Genomic DNA, 26735 nt, shown 5'->3' with positions numbered 1-26735 from the left:
TTGTTAGGAGAAAATATGATTCATGAATAAACCAGTAATTTGGTAAAGCAAGGAAGTCCCTTTAATTTTTAAAGATTGAAATTTTAGACTTATGGTGCAATAAGGGTTATTAAATCAATATAGAATTGTTTTCCACTTGGAATAGAATCACTTGGCACTGACAACATTTTTAGTCACTAATGAATGTATGTAACAGTATTTTAAATAGGAAAACTGCAAACATGACCTTGATTTATATTTTAGTGAAAAAACTCTCAAATGCAATATTTTATTACATTTCAGGATCATCTATTACTTTTGAAATTTTCTCCCCTTTTATTTTCATATTATTAATTGTGGTTTTCCTCATTCTATCACTGCACTTCAATTTGTTTAGAACCTGAAGAATATAAAAAGTAAACTACGAATCACCATAAGCTTAATAGGTAGAGAGAAACTCATAACATTGTATGTTTAATGCTCTAACTCTGTGATCAAAGTTATATTTCACATTCCTCCTAGCTTACTAATTATATTGGACTTTATGTATGAAATAGAACATCTTAAGAATTATACACGTTTTTAATTTTCATAAATAAAAAATATTCCCATTTGTATTTTTCTAATGACTTTTTCCATCATAAAACCCTCTAAGTGTCAACACTGAGTCAAGCATACGTTTATTTAACACCTTTTTTTATTTTTATTTTTGCCGAGTACTGTGCTGGGCAGTGGTTCTCAACTGAGACATATCTTGGAAGGTCCTTCAGTCTGGTGAGAGACCAGAAACAAGTGCTTTCCAAACAGTATGTTAGGTATTACGGCAAGGTAACGGGTGATATGGCAATGTTGAAAGAAGTGCTAAACTTGGATTCAGTTTTCAAGAAAGTTGCATTATTCGACATTTGTTTCATCACATGGACAGTGTCCGTGAAAGTATTAAATTTGTTTCTCGGAGTTATATGACGGGCCCAGGCTGCCAAGGATTTTGTCTCTGATGGTGGCAGGAAGGGATTAGTAGAAGGTTGACCCCAAATAAGTCTATCTATTGTCTGTTTTCCAGAAATAAATGTAAATCTAGTTTCTCCAATTAGTCTATCATGTACCTGTTTTTCAGAAACAGATACAAACCTCTGTTAAATACATTTAAATTGGCAAATTTTACTACCATTTTACTGATAGTGAATAATTATCAAATTTTACCAGTTTATTTTCTGCTCAGTGAAGTAGAACGTCTTTTTCTTGGCCTAAACTTTGTACTTTTAAATGTCTGTGAAATGCTTGGTCCATAGTCGAGACCAGAAAAGTTCCTCTAGTCACCTAGGGTGGCTTCTTGTGTGACACATCGCTGAGATGGATCCGGATTCCTTAGTCACATGTTATCTTGTGATTTGTCTCTTTCTATGTCCTGGGAAGAACCCCACTCCTGTTATTCTCCTGATATTAGGGCTATTGTCACCTCGTCTTTCTTCTCCTGGGGAGGCATATGTCCGTTGATTTTTCGGGGAGAAAAAAAATCTCTCCACTGAGAATTCTTCTCCCAGCATCTGTCAGTTTTCATTTTATCATGTTGATGCAAGAAGCAAGATTCCATGTACTAGTGATCTCCCCAGATACCTCACGTTCGCTAATCTGCTTTTAAAGCATGGAAAGGGAAATGAACTGGGATAGAAGTTGGCATGGAAAATGAATAGGATAGGTTTCCACACTTTTCCTAAGTGACTCCATAAACATTTGAGAAGCAAAGAAACTTATAGGTGAGAGTCATGAGTGAGAAGGGAGGATTTTTAGTACTTTCGGCATCTGTTGACCTTACTCAGGCTCTCTGGAGTAACACTGACAAGCCTGGTTACTTTCACTTGGCAGTAATTCCAGCTGACTTGACCCTTGCTTGTTTGTCTGGTGTTTTGCTCAGGAGAGAGACAGAGGCATGAATTCTTCTCAGATTCTTCCAGAACTAATTCTTGCAGATCTAATTTTTCTGTCACTATTATCTCCTTATAACCCCCCTCTCATTTGGATTCCTGCAGACAATGAAGTTGAAGAAGGAGAAGGCAGGGACTCTACGGACTCAGGTGCTCGTCTCAACTTGAATGCAGAAAATATTTTTGCTCTCAAATTAAACAGAAGATACCTGTGTTATAAGAATTTTACTTTTGGGAATTCCAAGTTTCTTTCCACTAGTAACACTCAGAGAAACAATGTTCTAAAAGTTCTAATTTTGCCAACCAGAAATGGGACACTGAAACACAGAGGGCTGAAACAAATACGGTATTAACAAAACAGTATAATCAGTATATTCCATGTATTGAAACATTTCAGCTACATTATGTTCTATTACCATTTGTTATTCTGTTAAATTCAGGGATAGGAGAATGTTAAAAAAAAAAAAAAAAAAGATAGGCTCATCCTCAAGGAGCTTACAATTTTCCAAATTGGAAATTTCAGTTTTTTTCAAAAATGTGAAAAAGGATCACTGAAATAAAGGGAACTAGGAAAACGGCCTGGTGCCTGGCTGAATAACAGATCCAGAAAGCCTTGTTTGATCCGTCGTCACTCTCAGCACTGAGTCTGGTGCTCTGGCTGGCTCCTGATCAGTTTGTTGATGTACATTATTCGTATATACTGGTCACAGCATAACATTATGCTGCTGGGGATAAAGTATAAGAGTACCTTTATATCACAATTGAGTTTCTGTAGTTAGAAGTTCCACAAATAATTAATGGATTCTGTTTTTTTCCAGGTTGAAAGGCAGACTCAGAGACCTGAATCCAGTTAACCCAGAGACATAAGTTCAATTCAAAATGTCATGGCCTAATATGAAGGAAAGACTCCAGATTTTGACCTGTGAAAAGACAAGTTTCCTATTTTCTTTATTCTCACTTCAGTGGGAGTACAGGCTATCAATAAAGAAAAAAGTTATGAACAGGTTGTCAATTAGGGAACATTCTGGGAGGTATGATATGTAAGGTAAGATAACAGGCTAATCAGCTAGCCTAGTGAAGCCTCAGTAACTAGCTTGAAAATCTCACCTTGACGCAAGTAAATATAGCAGTCTTGAAAGACCTTAAGTTTCAGGGTCCTATAGATCTTGATTCAAATCTTAGTACTATCATTTATTAGCTGGACAAATTTGGGCTTATTAATTAAATTTTCTGAGTTTTATTTTCTTCATCTGTAAAACTTGGAAGATATTGGTGTCTTCCTTAAATGGTTGGTATAAATATGAAAAAATTTTAAAATAGTATATTTAAGGATTATTGGTTTGGAGTCTAATTTGTAGTAACTTTCAATAAATGTTAGCTAAGGTGGTCTTGATGTTGATGATGCCTGTCATGGGTTTCAAATTTAATGAGGCAGATACTATTCTCTGACAAGACACAGCTTAAATGTTTATACTTATAAAAGTGTTACTTTTGCTTATACTAATTTTTTTAGCATGCTTTCTCATGTGTGCTAAAGATAACTGATGCGTCATAGCCTAGATCGTTCTAAAATCACAGCTATTTTCCTTCACCAATTATCTCCCCCACCCAAGGATTTGGTATGTTAAACTCCACCTCTTCATCTATTTTAACTAGAAAGTTGACCAATATATTATGTTTCAAATATCAACTTAACTTCAAACTACTGTGTGGACAAAATATCTCAGCTATACCAAAGCATGGTTTCTATTATTATTCCAGAAGAGTACATTTTTTGATAAAGGACATATATCTTTATGTAAAATATGCTTTTTTTTTCATTTTTTAAAAACATCTTTATTAGAGTATGACTGCTTTACAATGGTGTGTTAGTTTCTGCTTTATAACAAAATGAATCATTTATACATATACATATGTTCCCATATCTCTTCCCTCTTGCATCTCCCTCCCTCCCACCCTCCCTATCCCACCCCTCTAGGTGGTCACAAAGCACTGAGCTGATCTCCCTGTGCTATGCGGCTGCTTCCCACTAGCTAGCTATTTTACGTTTGGTAGTGTATATATGTCCATGCCTCTCTCTCACTTGGTCCCAGCTTACCCTTCCCCCTCCCCATATCCTCAAGTCCATTCTCTAGTAGGTCTGCAAGGGTGTGTAGATGGGCACGTTCATTCATTCATTCATATGTTCTTATTTTTGAGTTTCTAAAGTGTTGAGAAAATAGTACTCTTGTGGAAATTATCATTGGCGTGGTTTGTATTTTAATGTATGCTTTGTGGCATTGACTAGTACCAATGTACCAATGTATTTTGTGGGAATGTGACATATTTATTTATAGGCAGGAAACGTCTGCATTTTGTCAGAGTAATGATCCTTTTTCAAAAGATGGCATCCATTTCTCCTTTGATACTTGTATTCTAAATTCCACAAAATGGGTAGTAATTTTAAAGAACAGAAGTTTGGGTCTGACTTCTACCTTGAGATTTCTGCTGCCTATGTTTATGTGTGACAGGGTATTCAGAAATAAAATGGACATTGTTTCAGTGTAGTGACACACTAATGAATGTCCTACAGCAATGGTTCTTGAGATTTTCTTCCTGTGAGTCCCATTCATTCCAGACTCTACTATTCCATTGCTTTATCCTTAGTATTTGTGGAATGTTTATAACATCTGCTTTGAGAAATACTTGTAAATCCTGGTCAATAGGATTCTGTTTCATTGTTCTATGAAAATTAACCAAGGCTCTCTCCACTCACTTTTCTCTATCTTGTATCTGAAACATAAATAATACCTTTAATGAAATTCAGAAAATTAATAAAGACTTAAATCAAAAGGTTTCCCATTGCTAGGCTTGGAGATGGAGGAAGATAAGCTACAGTAATTGTAATAAACCTTGGGAATAGTGTTTGTCTGGTAGTGTGGTTGAAGAACACTGGGTTAGTTATCCTGGTCCTATCTTTGGCATTTATCAGCTGGTGAAATGATTTAATTTTCTTTTCCACTAGACTGTACTTTTGGAGAGAGGTAGGACTGGGTCTGTTTTGCTCAGTGGTAGATTTCGGAGCTTCTAGGAGGGTGCTTTGTAAGTAGTGTTGAACAAACATAGCAAATAAATGAGCTTCAGTTTCATCTTCTTTAGTATTGGTTTGACTTACAATTTTTTTCCTTGTTTAAACTCACAAAAATTTTACAAAATTATATTATTCAATGTAATGAAAAAATTAAAGTCCTATATAATTTTAAGGCATTACATTTATTCTTTAAATATCTATTTTGCTTATTTTGCAAAGTGGTTAAATAAGCTTCCTTTTATCATCAGAAGGAATGACTGTTTGAAGGATCTCAATTAACATTGTCTGCTTTTAATAGAACCTCTTATTTTCGTGGCCTTGGGTCACCAACATCATCAGAAACATGCTCATATATAAATTCCTTCAACCCATATGGTTTCCTCTTTAGAGCTGATGGGGCTGAGTAAGTGTTAAGTTATAATGTTGATAAAAATTTCCCTTGTTCTTCTTGGCAGGCACAGTCAAGTTCCGATGTTCAGGTTATACTGCCAGCAGCATTTTTCAATTAACATTAATAGTCCCCCACAAAACTGCTCAACATTTCAGTGGCACTGAACCCAGTGTTTCAGTGAAAAAATGCTCAGAAGCAAAGGCCTTTTCTTTCACTGATCTCCTTGTTCCACAGTTTCTGTACTTGGAATACTCTCAGAGAACTCTCAGTTCTCAGTTCTCTTGAGTGGGTCTCAAGGATATTATTTTCTATCTTGTGCTTGCTTTATTTATAGAGTTTACTACTCTGATTTAAAAGTTGACAGGCATTGCCTTGCAAGTCCTGGAAAAATCCATTAAGAAGGTGTTAGGAACAGACATTCACATGGACTCACTGTACCATCACAAATACATCCTCCATGAAGACCTCCATCTTTTTGAACAGTTTTACTGTGATTAGTGAGTCAGACTCATGACAGAAGCCAGGACTTTTCACAGGGATGGTATGTTAAATTCCTGAATTTCCAAAGCTCGTGTTCAAAGGACACCATTATTATAAGTTATTTCTTTTAATTCAAGTAAACTACTCTGCTGAGTAAAAAGGAGTTTCATTATATGCAGTCAGCATTTAGACTTGGATTCTGCTTTAGACACTTGGACTATAACACCGATTTAAATGTGAAATATTTAAGTTAAAAATAGCTATTCTTTTTCAAAAAAAAATTGGTTTGCATCTTTTTTCTCCATTAACTTATCATATAATATAGAAAGACTTATCAATAGGGAGCCAAGTAAACTGCAGTTATGTGTCCTTAGAATTCTCTTCCCATCATCATGGTTGCTAAACAAAATGATATTGGAGTGATCCAGTGCATTGGAATGAATCAAAGAATGACAACAATAACACCCATGCAACGCCTTGCCTTGTCTCTGCAGAAACTGTGATTCCAAAATGATAAACTGCATTTCAAAATGTAAGAATAATAATATGATTGATCTAGGGTAAGGCAGGAGTAGTGGGTGAATGTTGAGATCTTGCATGCCGATGGTGTGAGCCCAGTGGGAGGGAAGGGAAGAAATTCCCAGTGGGAGGGAAGCAAATAACAAAACATGTCTCTCATATAGCACTTTTAGAATGTAACACCCATTTCCATATATCTTATCTAATTTGGACCTAAAATTTATGTGAGGTTGAATATGATTAGTATTCCTCATTCCAGAATTAGCACTGTTTCCATGCCAGTGTGCCTGCTATGAAGGGAGATGATTGGTCAACTTTAGGAAAATTGTTAAAACATCGTGAGCTTTAGCTTTTCTGGGAGGTAGTTTAATTTACTATTTATTCTACAAGCAGCTTCATAATGTTCAGAGAAATGAAACATGGACAGATCTCTTAAACTTCCTTGTCAAACAGGACTGCTCTCTCATCCATGAAATAGGTAGGTTGGTCCAGATCTGTGTGTCCCAATCCTGACTGCACATAAGACTCACCAAGGGAGCTTTTAGACCTACCTGCATCCGGGAGTTATGCCCAGAGTTTCTAATTTAATTAGCCATAGGTGGAAGTGGGTTTTCTTTCTTTAAAGGCTTCCCAGGTGAATCTGATGTGCAACCAAGATTGAGAACCACTGGAATGGAATATCTGGGAGGTCTTCTCCTTCTTTGTCTCTTAAGTGCGTTGCAAGGATTTATGCAATAGCTCTGATGTTCCATAATTGGAAGGAAATTCAACTTTTATTATTCATTTTATCCTGTCTGGGTTTCTTGCTAGAATGTAGATCCAAATCTCACCTAAGAGATTCTGGGAACTGTAGCATTCTTCAGCTGGACTCTTTATCACCCAGTTAAAACTCTCCTTAACTTAGCTCTCCTTGCAAACTTGTACCTGGTGGCCATCTGGCTGATTTAAAGAATTCGTGTACATGCTAGAAAGTTCTCTCTGAACACAAGTGGTCAAAGAAGCAGTCATTTGGATACAGATGGGGACTGAATTAAAAATGAGAAATCAGGCAGGGAGGAGATTTCAGTGAGTTTTAGGAAATGATTGAGGGAAACCATGGGCAGGAAGTCAAGGGATTACAAACACCACAGAACACCTAGGCTTACCCTAGTCCTCTTTATGCAGCTGGACAGTCTAAGTTCTAAAACACAGGGAATAACATTTTTCAAAGCGACTTTTGAGAACCACAGAAAACAAATTTAAAAAAAATGAGCAAGTTACGTAAGTCAAAAAGAAGATGAAAAAAAATCCAAGCAATGAGCTTTTGTGCTTCTAAGGGCCTAAAGAGAGGTGGAGGGCAATGAAGCTGCTAGTCACCATCTGGGTGCATGGGGGTGGGTGTGTGTGTAGGCATAAGTGTCTTTGAGGACAGATTTCATATTTGCTAAGAAGTTAATGTGAATTTACAGATGACAATTTCAATTTTTCCTGAAAGCTTCAAATGACTGAAGATGAAAATACTGTGGAAAAGCCTAGAAAATTGCACTGATTTAAGATAACCACAAAGCATATTCAATAGATGGAAATTTTTAAGAACCGCAATTTTCTAAGCACTTACTCCTTAATCACTGGCCAAGAGTGGTAATGAATATTGTGGTTTGTCTGGGTTGGATGAAGAGTTGGGGGTTGAAGGTGGACACCTGGGGTGACATGGAGATGATCCTGTGTGATTACTATTTTAAGCATTTTAACTTCAACATCAGTTTCAGAAAAGCAGTATCCTCTGTCATAAAAATCTATGACCACTTTTCTGATTTGTGTTAAACTTCATTTTGTATTGATATTTCCTCATGTTGAAAAATACTGCAAGGTGGTACTAGGTTATTTTTACAAAATGCTTTGTTTCCATCTAGTAAACAACAAAATGCAATCAAATTTGCCGAAGAAGGAGATATGTTCTCTTTTATGACCACTAAGTTTTATTTAGCACGTTTGTACCAGAGTTTGGCAAATGACAGCTTGTGGGCCAAATCTGTCAGCTAAGAATGGTTTTACATTCTAATTTGTATTTTAATTTTTTTATATGTATAATAATTAGTTTGGCTGTTTTTTTTTTTTTTTTTTTTTTTTTGCGGTATGCGGGCCTCTCACTGTTGTGGCCTCTCCCGTTGTGGAGCAACAGGCTCCAGGCGCGCAGGCTCAGCGGCCATGGCTCACGGGCGCAGCCGATCCGCAGCAGCACGTGGGATCTTCCCGGACTGGGGCATGAACCCGTGTCCCCTGCATCGGCAGGCGGACTCTTAACCACTGTGCCACCAGGGAAGCCCAATTTGGCTGTTTTTAATCTGAGGCTGCTACAAGGAAGTAATTTGGTAACACTTATTATGGAATAATTTGCATTGTATAATCAAGTAAACCAAAATGAAGGTTTGCATTTTTTTGTACTGAATGAAGAATCATTTCATTCTTGTAAAATGAGTTAACAAAAGAAGGTGAGGCATGATTATTTTCCTGATAATCAAATGTATGGCTTTTCATAAAAGTCAACTAAAAGATTAGATAAAATTATTAAAAAATGCTAGTTAGAAAATCAATCTTTTTTTTGTCATTAATGAGAAATATTTTAGGAGCTAAGTTTTTACGTCTTCACAGTTAGAATAATCAAAAAACAAAAATAAGTTTGTAGGAAGTTATATATTTTTTAATGGTTGAGAAAAATAATATTTTGAGGCACATGAAAATTATATGGAAATTCAAATTTTAGTGTCTACCTAAAGTTTTATTGGAACATAGTCATGTCCATTCATTTGCATTTTGTCCATGGCTACTTTGGGGCTACAATGGCAGAGTGGAATAATTGTGACAGAGACCATGTGATTGCAAAGCCTAAAATATTTACTTTCGGGCCCTTTACAGTAACATTTGTCACCCCCTGAGGTGATCCCTCTTCACTTGATGGGTGTGAGTTGTATGTGCACCTAAATATAGTAAAATGAGGTGAGATTCTTATCTTGGAATCATTTAAATCCAAACTTTACATTGGCTCATGAAAATATCTTGGTATAAAATAGGTTTTTAGGTTCCAGATTACGTCCCTACTTTATTTGAGCATTCTCACCCTTCTCAGTGTGGAGGGACCAGGCTAATTCACACACCTGGAGCCATTAACTTGTAGGCAGTTTAGTTTCTTATTGAAAACTAGAGTAAGAATTTTGTGGCTTAAAACTTACTCCAAAGTTTGTTGAGTAAAAAGTATCACGTACACTATATATAAAATAGATAATCAACAAAGACCTCCTGTATAACACAGGGAACTCCTCTCAATGTTCTGTAATAACCTATATGGGAAAAGAATCTGAAAAAGAATAGATATAGGTGTATGTATAACTAAATCACTTTGCTGTACACCTGAAACTAACACGACATTGTAAGTGAACTATACTCCAATATAAAATAAAAAATTAAAAATAAAGTGATTAGCAAACAAAAAGTATCAAGTAATAGTTGTGATTGTATGACTATAGTGCAATTACATACCACTTATTAGGTGAAAGTTTTCTTTCTGGAGTTTAGATCTTCACTGGAAATAGAAGCATAAGACTTCAGACAACTGAACTAAATCCTAAATTGTAAGAATAATCTAGGCATTCACATGGGATTATTACATAATCCCAATTATATTTAAGCTTCTATTTTTAGAAATATAAGGGAATCAATTTAATTTTGAGAATTTTATTTCAATATGCAAAATTATGAAAACTGAGCTGTACCAGTGGATTGATATCAGCAAATAATAAATTCAAATAAAACACATATATACCTACACATAAGTCCACAAACTTTGAATGGGAAATAGATTGTTACTCTTATAATTTAAACATAGAAAGTAAAATTTTAAAGAGTGAAAAAAAAAGTTAGTACAGTCAATTCTCAATATTCATGGTAGTTTTGTTCTATAGACTCACTTTACCTACTGAATTAGAGAAGACTGAAGCTTTGTTTCTGGAGCAAATAAATACAGGGGGAGGTTCCTGTGAGCCTCCAATCACATTTTCATCAACTAATCAATACATAACGTTCTGTTATGTGTGTTCCTGTTTAAAGGCATATTATTTAATATATATTGTTGATTCATTGACTCTGAACTCATGACCAACACCCCTATAACACCCACATGAAGCTTATCTAATACGCCTCCTTTTTCCATTAGGTACCTCACAGCCATCTTGTGCTTAGGACACTGCACAGCACGTCAACACTACACCTGGGGTCATTTAAAAAATTTTTATTTTATATTGGAGTATAGCAGATTAACAATGTTGTGTTAGCTTCAGGTGTACAGCAAAGTGTTTCAGATATACCTATGCATGTATCTATTTTTTTTCAAATTCTTTTCCCATTTAGGTTATTACAGAATATTGAGCAGAGTTTCCTGTGCTATACAGGGAACTGTCCTTGTTGGTTCTCTATTTTAAATATAACAGTGGGTACATGTCAATCCACCTGGGGCCATTTTATTTATTTATTATTATTATTATTTTTTGCGGTACGCTGGTCTCTCACTGTTGTGACCTCTCCTGTTGCAGAGCACAGGCTCCGGACGTGCAGGCTCAGGGGCCATGGCTCACGGGCCCAGCCACTCCGCGCCCGTGTCCCCTGCATCGGCAGGCGGACTCTCAACCACTGCACCACCAGGGAAGCCTTACCTGGGGCCATTTTAAACAGTGAAATCACCAACAACAAAAACTTCAAAAACGCTAAAAATGTGGCCCTAAATAGACCTCAGAAAGGAAATATTTACACTCTGAGAGCTGAAACAGGAAGGCAGAGTGTTGTTTCGTTTGACCTCAGCTGGGAATTTGCCCATCAGAGCAACTCTGCCCTTGTCTGTGACAGACCCCAAAAGCCCATGAATACGGATTTTAGGGTTACAGATAAACTTTAGCAAGTAAGCTTGTTTGCAAATACAGAATCTATGAATAATGAAGGTGGACTACATATGCAACATTCTTCAAGGGAATATTTTAAAAACATTCTTCTGAAGAAGAAAATCCACAAGCTAAGTTCCATATTAAATATGACAGTGAGTTCATGGCATGAAGACAAGTTTATGTTTGTATTATCATTTATCAAAATTAGAGGGAATAGCTTGAAAACAAAATGGATATCCATATGTTTCAATTATCAGTCTGTCACTAGATACCTAGGTATGGCGCCCTGATTTAAAAACTTATGTGGTCTGTTTAATTCTGCATATTGAAATAAAATTCTCAAAATTAAATTGATTCCCTTGTATTTCTAAAAACAGAAGTTTAAATATATGCAAATGACAAACTAATACATAATTGAATTAAAAAAGCAAACTGTACTTGATAATATTCTTGCCTAGACAGAATCTGATATCTAGAATAGATTGATCTCTCTCTCTCATCTGATAGAACCCATCACGTGTTTCATCACGTGTAAAAGCCCTACCTGCCCTACCTATTGGCTTATAAAGGTTCACTTGGTTAGATTCGGTAGAGCCACTATCTCTCTGATCAGTTTTGCAATGCAACATCCAGAATGTGATTAATTTCTGAAGGCAAATATTCAGGCAATTTCTCTATGAATTAGGAGAAAATGAGAGTCTCATATTTTAAAATTCCACTCAACATTTAGTCTTCATACTTATCAATATATTTTAAAATGCTACTTTTTGTTTTTAGTGTTTAGCAACTTGTTTTAATTTATATGATGACAATTCTATAACTAAGATTTAGAACAGAAGTTATAAGACAGGATTCTTAAGAAATATGTATTCTTTTTTTTAACATCTTTATTGGAGTATAATTGCTTTACAATGGTGTGTTAGTTTCTGCTTTATAACAAAGTGAATCAGCTATTATCTATTGAAATGAGTTTATCTTTTCCTGCTGACTGAAACAATTTGGTTTCAATTCATAACTAAAGTGCATTACTAGAAGAAATAACATTTCAGCTTTTATGTGTAAGGGGTCCTCCAAGGCTTACAAAACCCCAAAGTAAATATTGCCAGTATTTATCTTGAATGACATTTTGAAGTAGTCAGAAATTATTTCTATTTCCTTCTCAGAAGTGGAGAAATTATGCCTGGGTTACATTCATGAACAGATATATTTGTTGCAGCAGTTGCTGAAAACATTTTTTTGAATATTGTAGATAAGTAACATGGAAATATTTGTCACTATGGGAAAACACAAAGAAATCTTTACATTAATTTAAAACACATCCTTAGAGATAAAGTAAAAGGATATAGGAGGGGTAATGACCTGAGTTTTTGTTTGTTTGTTTGCTTTTATGTTGTTGTGTTTGACGTTTGTTTTTATCCTTGATCTGCTGGAACTAGAACAACTCTGGGCAAATAGTGAAATTATGTATATCAACATTAATATAAAATATAAATAATATATGCAGTTTGAAGAGCATGTTTAAATGATTACCCTTCATTTGTGGAAACACACATGTGAAATAAAAATTTTAAAATATGTATATGAATAATAACCACCAAATTTACAACAGTGATAGTCTCAAGGGAGGGAGTATAATGGGAGAAGAGAGATGGCTTCTTATATATATTATATATTATTATGTATATACAATTACATATTATATATTACACTATGTATTGTATAAAATATGTAAATTATATACAATTATGTATTATGTATATATAAATATATACTATATATAATATAACATATATTATATATTATTAGAGGTATATATAATTATCATAATTATATATAAGGTTTAAAGGTGAAGAATCATATTATTCTCTATACATTTCTTTATGTTGGAAATATTTCATAAAGTATAAGATAGCTCATTCATGAAAGGAGAGAAGGAAAAGAAACTCAGTGATAACTCTATGCAAATGACAGAGACATAGCTTACAATGGAGGAAATGAAAAACAATTTAGTGTTGTCAGGACACACTGAGAAAGAGGTGTTCCCAACAGAATTAGCACCTGTACGGGAAACAGCAGTTACAGTTCACATTGTGATAGATGTTACTAGGAGCTCTCCACTGATCATTCTGTACTTTAAACCTGAATCAAATATTTAATAATATTTAATACACAGAGATCATAGGACATGTTTTAAAATTAGAAATACTTCTTAGTGAAATCAAAGATAATAACATCTTGCATATATTTAAATGCTCTTATCTGATAACTAATATTGAGAATTCATCTCGTCAAGTTAAGAAATAATCTTAAAAAAGAAGGCCATATAATTTGGCACTCTTCATTGGAACTTTATTTGGAAGGATGGCTTACATAGCCCCCAGAGATCTAACAGTTTCTAACCCTTTACTTTTTCCAACAGTGTCTGCATAGACCATAACTAAATGGACAAATCTCTTGAAAAAAACTCACAAAATAAATACATCTGGGACTATATCAGTTTTTACAGCTATGGTTAATTCTTTACTTTGGTCAAATATTTTCAATAAGTGAAACACTCCTGGTGGCTATAACTTTGTGTATTATTTTGATTGATTTTTTTTCTTTAAAACCTTCTTGACAATAATATACTATTATCCCATTTTAAATGATTGCCACATATTGTAATATTTTATCGCCTTATTTTTCCAGAATAACTGTGGTAATTTTTAATATATAGTTACCATGCAAGTACTTTAAAACCAAAAAAGCTTTCAGATAATGAACAGTTATAACAGTCTATCATTTAACATCTGGATTTTAAAATTTTAAATCATGTAGCAGCATCTCTTTTCCTCCCTTATGTTCCTTAGAACAGCACTGTGTAAGAATGTTACTTAAGTTATATTATTTAGTAATGTTGTTGATGAAGTTATGATGATGGTGGAGTTAAGATACAGAACTGAAAATCATTAATCATTCATGGCATCTATATTACCTGTTATTTTTGTTGTTGTTTTTTGTTGCCATAGTCATCGAACCTCATGGTTCACTCAATGTGTTAAGACATTCTAATAAATATAATCTTAATCTGATTAGAAAACCGTAACTACTTGAAAATTCAGAAGTATTTGTTGAATTTTAAATAATAGCAAGAAGTAAGCATTTCACCTCAGTACTTTAATAGATGCAGCATTATATTCATCTTTCTAACAGAGGCAATAATGTCCCCGAACTGATCATTTTGTAGTGAAATAACCACAGCCTGGAGACAGTCCAGTTAAATTTCTCAGCTAAATAGATATAGTTTCTTCACTCCCCAGAGGCTTTCCTCATCACTTCATTTGTCACTGAACTATTTTTCTGTTTCACAGTCATATACCCAGAGGATTACCTGACCTTGGAATTAAACACCTGGCTTGCCACAGGTGGGTGTTTGGGGTGCCCTTTTTTTATCTTCTTTTAACACCTTTATTGGAGTATAATTGCTTTACAATGTTGGGTTAGTTTCTGTTGTATAAAAAAAGTGAATGTATTTTGTTAAAACTTTAAGCACAGAAAAATAAAGCATAATATCATGTTCTCAGAGACAGTGTCACCATCCTTTTCCAAGTCATCAAAAGTTCAGAGGTTTTACATTTTAATGCCTTTAGAACAAACTCACCCAAGTAGTAATCTCTTAAACACTAGAATAAAACCGATCTGCTTATTTCACAGCCAGCTGCTGCTCTATTGGCTCTCACTTTATAGAAAAGCATAAACTAGAGAGGAGAAAAGTCAGGAAGGAAAATACCAAGAGAAGCAATAACAGAGCATAAAAGATTATGTTTGAGATGGCAGGGTATCAAGATGGTTTGGTAATTTCTATTTATCCTTCATTATCCAGGATTACAGGCATAAATTTGGACTGATTTATTATTTCCACATTATTATCTAAACCTACTCTGTCAATCTTCTAGTTGAATTAACTCAAATCATGATTTGCCACTCTAATAAACACAAAATTATATTAGCTAAGAGCAATTCCATGGTACTGAACTAATGAATTATCTGTCCTTGGAGAAATCATTTATATTTTCTCTGCCACATTTTAATCACCTAGCCTAGAAAAGCTCTAGTTTCCCTTCTAGCTCTATAAACTCATGATTCTATGAATTTTCTTAGGAGAAATGAGAAACATTTTCCCTTCATGAAGCAGACCTTTAATTGTTATTTTTATTATGATAAATGCAAAAGAGACAATTTTTATCTTTTATATGAAGCTTTATATTGAATTACATAAAGTAATGTTTTAAAAAATAAATTCTTCCATTGATTTTCTCCCTGCATTTTTCCTTTTGTTGTTAGCCTTCTTTGCAACAGATGGTGCTCTTTTCTCAGAGAAACTACTTATCTTATTCCTCATCAAAAGATCAGGAAAATTAGTTTCACTCTTTAACAATCATCAATTAAAGAAATCGTACATCAAAGTAGAAAGAATCGATAAGCAACTTGCAGCACGTTGATAATGGAAGCATAATGGAGAAAATGATTGTTAAACGATTAAAGAGCTCCATTGAAACCTGCAATACTTGTTGAATAGATGAAGCCAGTATTGTAGCCAATATGAAAATGCCATGCTTGCTACATACATAGAACCCCTAGTAGAAAGAAAATCCTAAATCAGGAGCCATTTTAAAGTATTAAAATAATTATCTACTTCAACAAAAGTGAAAATATAGTATTCCATATTAACATGTAGGATTTGAATATGCACATCAACACTAACACAATCTATTTACATCAATCTCAATGCTGAGAGTTTGCACACTCTTTGCCAGATAAACCTGGAACATCTGGGCAAATAGAAAGTGGGCCACGAACTCTTTTGAAACAATTTCATTGGATAAAGACACTTCTTAATTTTTCCAGAGCAACCATTACAACTTCTTATGTAATAGTTTATAATCCAGAATTATGCTGCCTTTGGTCACTTCTAACTAGTTTCAGCTTTTGGAGGCATTGAAAAACTGTCATGACCTGCAGTTCTGAACCACCCTACCTATCCCCATTCAGTTTGTGACTCTCCTAGCAGATCTGCAGCTGCCAACTGCAAACTGGTCTAGGCAACACAGCTGTCATGTTTGTCACAGCAAAACGACACTATTTACTGTGGAAAGACACCAGAAAAACTTCCTCTATGAGTGTGGTCTCAGGATGGAAGAAAGAGTGGAATAAGGGCTGCTATGACCGAGGAAGAGGAAGGTGGGCCAGTGGTGCAGCAAAATACCCTGGCACCAGCAGGAGTAGGAAAGTTGCCAAGGTTCATCTCTGAAAAGAACTGAGCAGGAAACCTGCCCCTCCTCTCCCCAATTAGGGGTAAAATAACTAGAATTTCTCTTCCATTATTCACAAATTATTGTTTCCACAGCTCCTTTGGAAGGGACTGTGGGACACTGTGCTCAAGAGCTGAGAGCCCTCTTGGCTCAGTATAAGCAAGCTGTAAGATAGACTTTTTTTTTTTTTTTTGCCAGAACTTTATAGTTTTACCAGAGCAACTTCTCCGTTCCCAAAATTTTGGATTATGTCTTTATCAACGGAGCGAAGAATAGAAAAGTAGGATTTTGTACTCAAACAGCAACCATTCCATCCACTGTCACCTCCATACTCTCCCCTGCTCACCTCCCTTTTCTCACCCTCCCGCCGGACACCCTTTATGCCCCTATTAGCCACTGAAATCTACACTCGGAGCCCTGTAGCCTTCCTTACCTGACAATCACATACATGACCAGGAAGTTTCCGAAGAGACCCACCACGCACACAATGGAGTAGAGGGCCATGATGGTGATGGCCGTGATCATGGAAGGACTGCCGGTCGAAGGGCACAGGCTGTCGCTCCCGCCCAGCTCGGTGCGGTTCGGACCGCATGGGTCGGACAGGTTGCCTTCTAAGTGGGAGAAGTTGACCCAGGAACTAGGGCTGGGTCCCGGGGAGCAACTTGAAGAGTGCGTGAAGGGATCAGTGCAATTGCTGGCGTTCTTGGGGACGCTGCTGCTGTCCATGGTGCTGACGACCGGCCGGCTGGGACCGCGTTGCGAGTAACCGCGAGCACCCGGACTTTCAGGGTCTACGCGCCTCCGCTGCTTCCTCTCGCCGCTGCCACAGCTCCGGCTATTTCTTATAGACCAACCCTGGCGGAGCCAGAGAGGAGAGTCAGGCAGAAGGAGAGAGCTAAGCATCTGACGGTATCCTCTGCTTGTAGCCCCCTCCCACCTTAGAAGTACAGAGACACATCGTCAACCCCACACCGCTGGGGGGAGGGGAAGGAGGGCTGTGCGGGATCCAGAGGCTGGAGCGGAGGGAGGAGAGAGAAGTGGATTTTGCGCAAAGCGATCCAACGACTTGGTTTCCTCACTCGGCACTCGTCTGTGCAAACACCTCTAAGGAGGGGCAGAACAAGGAAGGGAGTTGGAGAGAAGGGGTTGGGAGTGAGACAAACAGAGAGTTAGGTTTTGGAGACTGTAAAGCATAAGAAAGGGGGCTGACATCACTCTTTTTCCAGCGCCGTTTTCTCAGTATAACATGACAGGAAAGACATTGACTTGATGCAACTCTGACCACCCTACACCCCAGCGCTCTTCCATCCTTACTGCCTAAGCAATCGTTTGGGGGCAGGGTACACAAAATCTTCTTCTTTAGCCCTCCTTGCCTCAGACCCGCCTGTCCGCGAAAATGTAACCGTGTGTTTCCTATCACCAAGTGAGAATTTCCAACCCTTCAAACCTGCCTGAAACAAGAGTGATTCCTTCTCTGAAAAAGAAATGAAAAACAAACTTTTAGAAAGGAAACCTATTCCCTTTACTCCATATTCCTTTATTTCTCCTAGAGTAGAAGCTTTATTTGCATCTGATTTCTATCCTGGTGAGGAAGAGGCGTAGGAACTGGGTACAGAAATCAGGGAGTTGTGGTGTCCAGAAAAGTCAAAGAAAGACAACGGTGACATCCCATATATAAATCTCATACATTTGGAATTATTAATTATTGTTTTTATCTCCAGACTTCCTACATGTGCTTCTTAGTAGAAGATTGTGAAAACCAAACATTTGCATTATTTCAGTGTTTTCTAGTGTAGACATTCCAGGAGAAACTATTGATACATAGACATCTGGAACTGGAACAGCTCACACAAGGCTGAGGATTATTGATACGTTTTAAAATTTGATAACTCAACTCTAAATCTGCAAAAGTGTCTACTTTATAAATAAATTTGTAGATCAACCAGGAGTAAGGTTTTGTTTTGTTTTGTTTGTCTATGTTTTGGTAAAGTTAACACTAATTCTGAAGTAATTCTCATTTCCATACATGGGAATATTTGTTTATGTATATATATTTTAACAAAAACATTATCATTAAATATGCCCAATTGGTTGTAGAAAGCTATATTCTTGGGCAGCAGGGACGGGGGTGAGGTAGGGAGCTTGGTAAGAACATTTAATTCCCCTATTATTTTTATCATTTGTCTTGAAAACAGATAACACCAGTAAACTCTACTAATCATAGGTGATTTTGCCAATGTTCAGTATTATTTTTATCTTTTTATGTTGAAGGGTATAATTTCAGCCAAAAAAAGCTACAGAGATCTCCTAAAGATGAATAAAAATGCCTTACCACATACTCTCCTATGAACTAGTATATTAATTCACTCATATTGAGCTGAAATTTATCTGCCATTATTCAATCTCTTGAGGACACACAGAATCAGTCTAAACTTACTTCATGTGAAAGACAAATAAGCACAGTATAATAAGCCCTTGCCTTGAAGTCAGATCATTTTGTGAACCTTAGATTTGTATGTTTTTTAAACTTTTTTAGCTGAGGGAGTTTGGATACGTTACTTTACCTGGCTGAGGGACAGTTTTCTCATCAGTGGAAAAAAAAGTTGAAAAATAATTAGCATGTTTCATAAATGCTATGGACAGAATGTTTGTGCCCCTCCCCCCAATTCATGTATTGAAATCCTAACCCCCAGAGTGATGGTGTTAGAAGATGGGGTCTTTGGGAGGTAAGTAGATCATGAGGGTGGGAACTTTATGAGTGGGATTATTACCCTCGTAAAAGAAACCCCAGAGATCTCCCTAGCTCCCTTTTTGCTATGTGAGGGTACAATGAGAAGACAGCAGTTTGGCAGTCTGCAATGCAGAAGAGAGCCCTTACCAGAACCTGACCATGCTGGCGCCATGATTTTAGACCTCCAGCTTTCAGAACGGTGAGAAATAATTTCTGTTGTGTATAAGCCACTCAGTTTATGGTATTTTGTTATAGCAGCCCCAAATGACTAAGACAATAATGTCACCTAAAATAATTTGAGTGATTTTTTAAATGACACATCTTAAAAACTTCAAGTATACTCTAATGATAACATTTTAATCTTTTAACTCAGTATATTTTGTCAACCAGCCAGGACTTTATATGTAGACAAATCAACTGGTCATGTGACTTTTCTTCTAGAACTACTGTCAAAGAGCAATCCAGTTTCCACTGTCCTTCTCCAGAAACATTTTTGGTTTTCATTCTATTTTATAAAAGTGTAGTTGTTCTATGGAGTAGGAATTTGAGCTTTAACTATATATTTTTAACTGAAGTTTGATATTTTCCTTTTCTATTACTTTTCTCAATTTTGATTAAGGAGAATTATTATCTCAGTTTTGAATGCAGGATATTCTGGACACGATTTCAAGGCTTCCCTGAAGTTGTCTTAACATCTATATCTCAGTGTGTACCATCTATTCAATATCCAATTTGGGAAAATGCAGAACAAATTTAATTTCTCTTTCAAATATCAAGACAACCTTGAGAAACCCAGAAAAGAGCTTTTATAGAAAAAAATACCACTTGGTATATTCTGTAAAGAGACTTGAAATTCCAGTTTACATTATATCTTAGTTACTCTTTTGAAGTGTTCTTTCTTTTCTCCATAATTGCACATTTCCTAGCTGAGTTATCTCAAGTCTACGTGAAACCTCAAGTCTCTTGTGAAAGGAGGTGGACTGTAAATAAATAAGTCAATTTATTACAAGCCTAATTATTTTCTATAACATGGATTCTAACCATATAACCTTTAGTTTCCTTGAGCCTTACTATGTTACCTGTATACTAGCAATATCTGTGATTTTGTTAATATTTTTTGCTTAGCCTATATGTTCTATTTGAAGAAAGAAAAACTTATCTATCAATCAAGATTTACCATTGATATAAAACCCATATCATACATTTTTTCATAAAAATATTTGCTTCAAAGCAACGTATTCAGTAAAAGCCAAGCTGGATCTTAGGCAAGTACTAAAAGTCCCTCCTCTTCCTTGAACTTCAAAATATATTGGCTTTAGTTATTCATATAACTGCCATCATCATCCCACCCTTATTTTAATAGCTTAGTTCTGATATTTTGGAGAGTGGCTGTTAATGGAACACATGATTAACAGCAGTAATACATCCAAGGTCATAGCTATAGTGAAGTCTTTGCTTAGCTGGGCTATTTTCTAAATTCAACATAAGCAGGTTGTAAATCACTTTACCTTCAATAACCATTAAATTTCCTTTAAGGTATTATATACATAGTTTTGTATATAGGATTGTACATGTAGAATTTACCAATTCTTCTTATTGTCTATAAGTGCATATCTGTCTATGGCTCTCAATTAATCTTTCAATTTTCATGACAACCACTAGTCTACCCAGCATTTCGTTAGTTGTAGTAAATCCCCTAAATATTAAATTATGTTTTGTCTTTTCTCATAATCTTTAAATGGCTTCTTATCTTACTTAGAGTAAAATCAAACATCTTTCAAGGGCCTACAAGGCCCTGAAGGATCTTTGCTCCAATTCACCTCCCTTACCACCTCTGTAACCCTGTATTCTACCACTTCCCCTCATTTTCTCCATTCTGCCTCATGGCCATTTCACGTGAAGTATTTCTTCTAGATATCCCAGTGGCTCACCCCTTCACTTCCCTAAGGTGTCTGATCAATTGGATCAAAGAGATCAATAACCTCTTTCTTGACCACTCTTTTCAAGTAGCCTCCACACTGTAAATGTATCACTGGCCCCTTTTTTACCTCTCCTTGTATCCATACTGTTTACTCTTGACTCTCCAGTTCTCTCTCCCAGTGGGTGGGATGACCTACACTGTTCTTTGTGTCTAGGTTCTATAATATGACTTTCTTTAGCCAGTAGAATGAATTAGAAGTGACAGTGTGCCAGTTCTGAGTCTAGGTCTCAAGAAACGTTGACTGTCTGCATTTACTCCCTCACACCCCTTCCAAGTCCCTGAGAACCTGCTCAGACTGGCCTCCCGGAAGTTGAGAAACACGTGGATTAGAGCTGAGTTGCCCCAGTCATCTCACCTGAGATCAACTTCATCATCCTACAGCCAGCCAACCCCAGCCAGATCAGCATAGTTGACGCACGTGCAATATATACCTATTGCTGAATGCTGCAATATTGTGGTAATAGATAACTAACAAACACACCATTGCAACTTTATTTTACAACATAAAATAAAGTTTTATTTAGCACTTATCACCAGTCAACCCATTATATATTTTATTTGGATGTATATAGTTTTTTACTATTTAATATTAATTTCATGAAGGCAGGGAATTTTTCTGGCATACAATGAGTTCTCAATAAACATTTGTTATATGAATAAATTCATAAAACTTATCTTTGTAAGTTTTGCCAACATGCATTGATTATTTCAGGCACTTGAATGACATTGTTAATAGAATTTTTCAAACTAATTATTCTCTCATATACACTTGCACTGGTGATTTAAATTAAATGTACATAGCTGTCTCTCAGTTCTCCTTAGAATTTCATACACAATTCTTTGAAAGTATTCTGACTGCAACTGGTTGTTGACTCTTTATATAACTCTCTTCATCGTCCTTGTTTTCTCTGGATTTTGGGCTGCCTTAAAAAGGCAGGAACCAAAATGTTTAGAGTTCAAGGATAAACACACTGGAAAACTCTCCTTCTCTCTTTTAAAGGTGTAAATGATTAAGGATATTGAGCAATAAATATTACTAAACAAGTTTACTCATATTTCATATATTTCTAGAAAATATTTCATAGAGCCTATTTTTGTTTTTAAACATTATGGCTGAGGATGAATAGTTTAAAGAAAAAAAACATTTTAACTTGATTGAAATGTAATTAAAAACATATACCCATCTTGACTAAAAAATCTGACTTTGAATGTAAGATCCCAGCTTGGCTCCCAGGTGCTAGAATGTGGCATTATTTGCCACTTTAAACCTTTGGAAGTATGATACCTAAGAAGGGCTCTGGAAATCAGATATTGTCGTATATGCCATTGTTCTGCCAACAGTGGGAGCTCTGCAAATTTGTATTTTCTGTCTTAATGTACCTAACAACTCAGAGGAAGGAAAGCAATGTATCCAAGCTATGATCTAGACCAAAGGTTGGTTATCCACCTACTGCTCCAGTCTGAGGAGTATAATTCAATAATTTATAAGTTATGGAAAGTTTTTATCATGACAGCAATTAGAAGACAAATGTTTATTTCTGTTGAGTTTTACTTGCTTGAGATTATTTCAGAAGTTTGTCAAATAGTCAAGCCCACCTCTAAGAAATCCTAGCTTGTTATATTTTTTATTATTTAGCCCATATGAAACCATTTGCTGAAGCAATAATGATAAATAGTCAATTCCACTGGTATTTTTGAGTAGACCCCATCAAACAAGTGCTAACGATGCAATTATTCCTCTCCTTTACCAGTGTTCTTGAGATGAAGACTCCATGGAATAATGAAAAGAATTGTAGGAGATATTTAAATTTTTACATTTGGAAGAGGAAGTTCAATAACGTAAATTATTTTGTTGATAGTTGAAGTATTGCATAAATTATTTGGAAGGTTGTCTTATCTTGACTCAAAGTATCACTCTTTTTCTTTCTGAATGAACTTTTAAAAATATTTGAATTTAAATCCCACTTTTCTGTGAACATTACTTTGACATAATTTTAATAGCACCATCTGTATTAGTAGTCCATCTGAAAAAAATAAAGAAATGGGCCTATTTTGTTCTCCATTCCAATGATTGCCAAATAATTTTCTTAAAAAGAAAAACAACTGTTCTAAAATAGTCTACACATGATTGAAATGGAAAACTAAAACAATTATAAAAGTTATTCTGGTCAGAATCATTTTTGCTTTTTCTTGTAGCATCCAGATAATTGAGACATATGTATTATTTCAATTCAAACTGCGTGGCTTTAAATTCTTTGTGCATGTGACCATGTATGAATGCACACATATATGCACATGGGTAAACACACAGACAATTATGAGGTAGTTTATATTTACATTGGAAAATGACACTTTTGTGAAACTTTTAATCTGTTGAAGCTTTTCTCTCTTCTCTTTTGCCTTTAGCTGATTTTTCTAAGTATTTAATTCCCATAGCTAGGAGCTTTGGATTTCCCTTTGTTTATCAAACTTCCAAATATGTAATAAAATTTAGGAGTAACCACAAGAACTCTGAAATAATTTCTATAAAGCCATACTTTGGCATAAATATCATTTATTCCCCAGCCACTCCAGGAAAACACGGACATGCACACATACACGCCAGTATCATTTTATCCTCAGATTGTTGATTCCTTTTTTCTGTTTGCAGTCCCTCATTTTTCTGCTCTTCCATCACAGGGACAAGGCAGGATGCATAATATTCAAAAGATGAGTGTTAAGTAGCTCTTTCTCCTGATTTTCCAGCAAATTCAATGGAAAGGCTTTCTACCACAAAACAGATCAGCTTTACCTCCCTTGGACCATGCTATTTCGGTAATGTGCCTGTACTGCTGCTGTTCTGCCACAATATGAGAGAATACCAGAGTTCTATGCTCCAGGTTTCCTGGGAAGATTTTGATGGGATGTAAGGGCTAGTCCTCTTAAAATGACATTTATTGCATGTAACAACCACAAGGCCAAAAGGCTACAATTATATAAAAGACAGGAGTCTTTTTCTGTCATCTTAGAGCAACCCAGTTCTGACACATCTACTCATCTGAATTCTATTGTTTGTAGGAGAAATGGGCAATGAGTGTGGGCAAAGTCATTACCATGCAATGAATGGAGAAGCCCACTGACCCAGCTGTTCCTTCCTGTTTGCTTTCCTTTTTCCCAGTGAGTTTTTAGAATGCAGACTTAGTGCAAACTTACAATATTGTGACAGATCACATATCTCTAGCTCTGTGGAGTATTCTGCAAATGAACTTGGAAGCTTTCCCAGCTTTGGTGCTGCTGGATTTAGTCACTGTCCTTTTTTTTACAGGAAGATAAACAAAGACTTACTGGAGGGTGGGGTAGGGAAAGCTTGAACAAAAAGCAAATACATAAGCAGTGATGGACCGAAGACAATTTTGTCAGAATTTTGAAATTAAAATTCTGGTTGTCTGTGTTCAGATATAAGATCAAAAATAGTTTAGGGTGATTTGACTGTGAAGCATTTTTGCTCACTAGTTACTAAGAGCACTCTTCATAAAAGGGTAACCTTACCAAATAGAGAAGAACTGTTTTTCTTAAAAGAATGTTAGTGTGTTAATGGTTGTCATTTACTGAGGTATATTGTTCAAGCACTGTTTAAACTCATTTAATTCTCATAAAAACCCTATGAGGTAAATATCATTATCCCCATTTTATAAATGAGAAAACTGAGATAGAGCAGAAGAAATAACTTGAACAAATTCACAGATTAAAGTGGAGTGGAATTAGGTATTGAACTCAGGCAGTCTGGTTCCTAGCCTACATTCCTAACCACTTCCTTCTGCTGCAGATCATTATGCTATATCTTTGGAAACATTGGCTTTGGACTTGGAAAAGCTGGACTTAAACCCTAGCTCTGATACTTACCAGTTGTATATACTTAGGTAAGATGCTTAACTTCCATAAAACCTAGTTTCTTCATCTGTAAAATTAAAATAATAAGGTCAACCTCATTGTGTTCAGCAAGAGTGAATGGAATATGCTGGGCATTCTTGGATAGAAACTACTAAATTAAAAAACAATCCTTTCCCTTAAACTTTATATGTTTTTATATTAAATAATAAGACTAGTTTCTAAACTGCTCCCTTGCAATTAGGGGCTTTGCTCATTTCTTCATCTATGCTTATTTATCTACTCTTCACCTATCCATAACTCACACAGTATGTGGGGAAAGAACTGAAAAATTCTCATGTTTGCTGGAAATGTCCTGTGAGTTTAGCTCTTTTTGCAGTAAAAGTGCAGGAAAAGCAAATCTTGAAGTTAAATTTGAGGGCAAACCCTCTGTCTTAGGTCTGGTAGTGCTTAGTTTTATACAGTCAGAGAAAGAAAGCTTTTCATAGCTACACATATATGAATTACTGCAATTTTACAAGGATCTGTGTCAAAAATATTTCTTGTTAAACAGAAAGGCTATTTTTGATTGGATAGTTGTTTTGTAAAATTGTGTTGATACTAGTAAGTTTTTAAAATACGTCGCTTTGTACAAATATTGATGGAGTGGCTTTCCACATACCTTTCAGGACAGTGAACTGCCATGAAGCCTTCCATCCTTGATGATGCTAGGTAACTTTATTTTTTTCCCCTAACTTATTTGTATGTTTCAAATTGGTACCAGGACAAATATTCAGGGTCTAATTCAGTAAGAAAAATGAGAAAGGATATATCTATCTAAATCTATACCTACATCTACATCTATATCTATATATAGATATATATCTCTTAACAAACTCCTTCCTTAACCCCATGTCACCCTCTATTAACCACCCCACTACACTGATTTCCTTCCAAATAATTTTTTCCCAAGTTATTTGTCAGACATGCAGTCTCTACTTCCTCACTTCCTATCTCTTTTCAACCTATTCAATCTGGCTGTTACTTCTAATGTTTCATAAAAACTGTTCTTCACAAGAGCGCTATTGACATTTGAAACTAATTGACACATGCCTTTCCTCAATCTACTCACATTATATTCCTTAAAACACTTTCCTCCTTTGGCTTTTATAATATCACTCTGTCCTCTTTCCCCCCCTTCTTCTATGGTACTCTTCTTCTTCTGCCTGAAATCTAGATGTTGGAGTTTATTGGTGTATTAGGGTTCTCCAGAGAAAAAGAACTTATCTCTATATCTCTATATCTATCTTTCTATCTATCTATCTATCTATCTATAATCTATTTATCAAAAAGGTATTGGCTCAAGTGATTATAGAGGTTGAAAAGTCCCATGGTCTACCATCTGCAATCTGGAGACCCAGGAAGAGCAGTCATGTAGTTTGAAGGCCTGAGAGCCAGAGATTCAATGGTGTAGATTCCATTCTGAGTCTGAAGGCCTGAGAATCAGAAGTGCTAAGGGCAGGAGAAGGTCAATGTTCCAACTCAACAGTCAGACAGTGGGAGAAGGCAAATACTCCCCTCCTCCTCCTTATTCTATTCAGGTCCTCAGTGG

At 35.8% G+C, this 26735-nt stretch overlaps 1 protein-coding gene across 2 annotated transcripts in view; it reads right to left on the bottom strand.

Moving 5' to 3' along the window:
* The window catches only part of OPRM1 (opioid receptor mu 1), a gene marked incomplete at both ends in the record, with an annotated part of 53023 nt that extends 35363 nt beyond the window's left edge, over positions 1–17660 (bottom strand). Inside the window, 2 exons of one of the 2 annotated variants that reach the window (XM_082669212.1) lie at positions 16999–17400; positions 17503–17660. In XM_082669212.1, the coding sequence (XP_082525338.1) occupies positions 16999–17291 (293 nt within the window). Of the gene's footprint in view, positions 1–16998; positions 17401–17502 lie in introns of those variants that run through there. The other variant, XM_082669211.1, reaches the window with a different exon arrangement.
* Positions 17661–26735: the final 9075 nt, after the last annotated feature.

The sequence above is a fragment of the Grampus griseus genome (genome assembly GCF_964374135.1).
Source record: "Grampus griseus genome assembly, chromosome: 13".
In the NCBI taxonomy this organism is placed as follows: Eukaryota; Metazoa; Chordata; class Mammalia; order Artiodactyla; family Delphinidae; genus Grampus; species Grampus griseus.
Note: the sequence above shows the minus strand (reverse complement) of the source record. Positions and strands in the feature narration are given on the sequence as shown.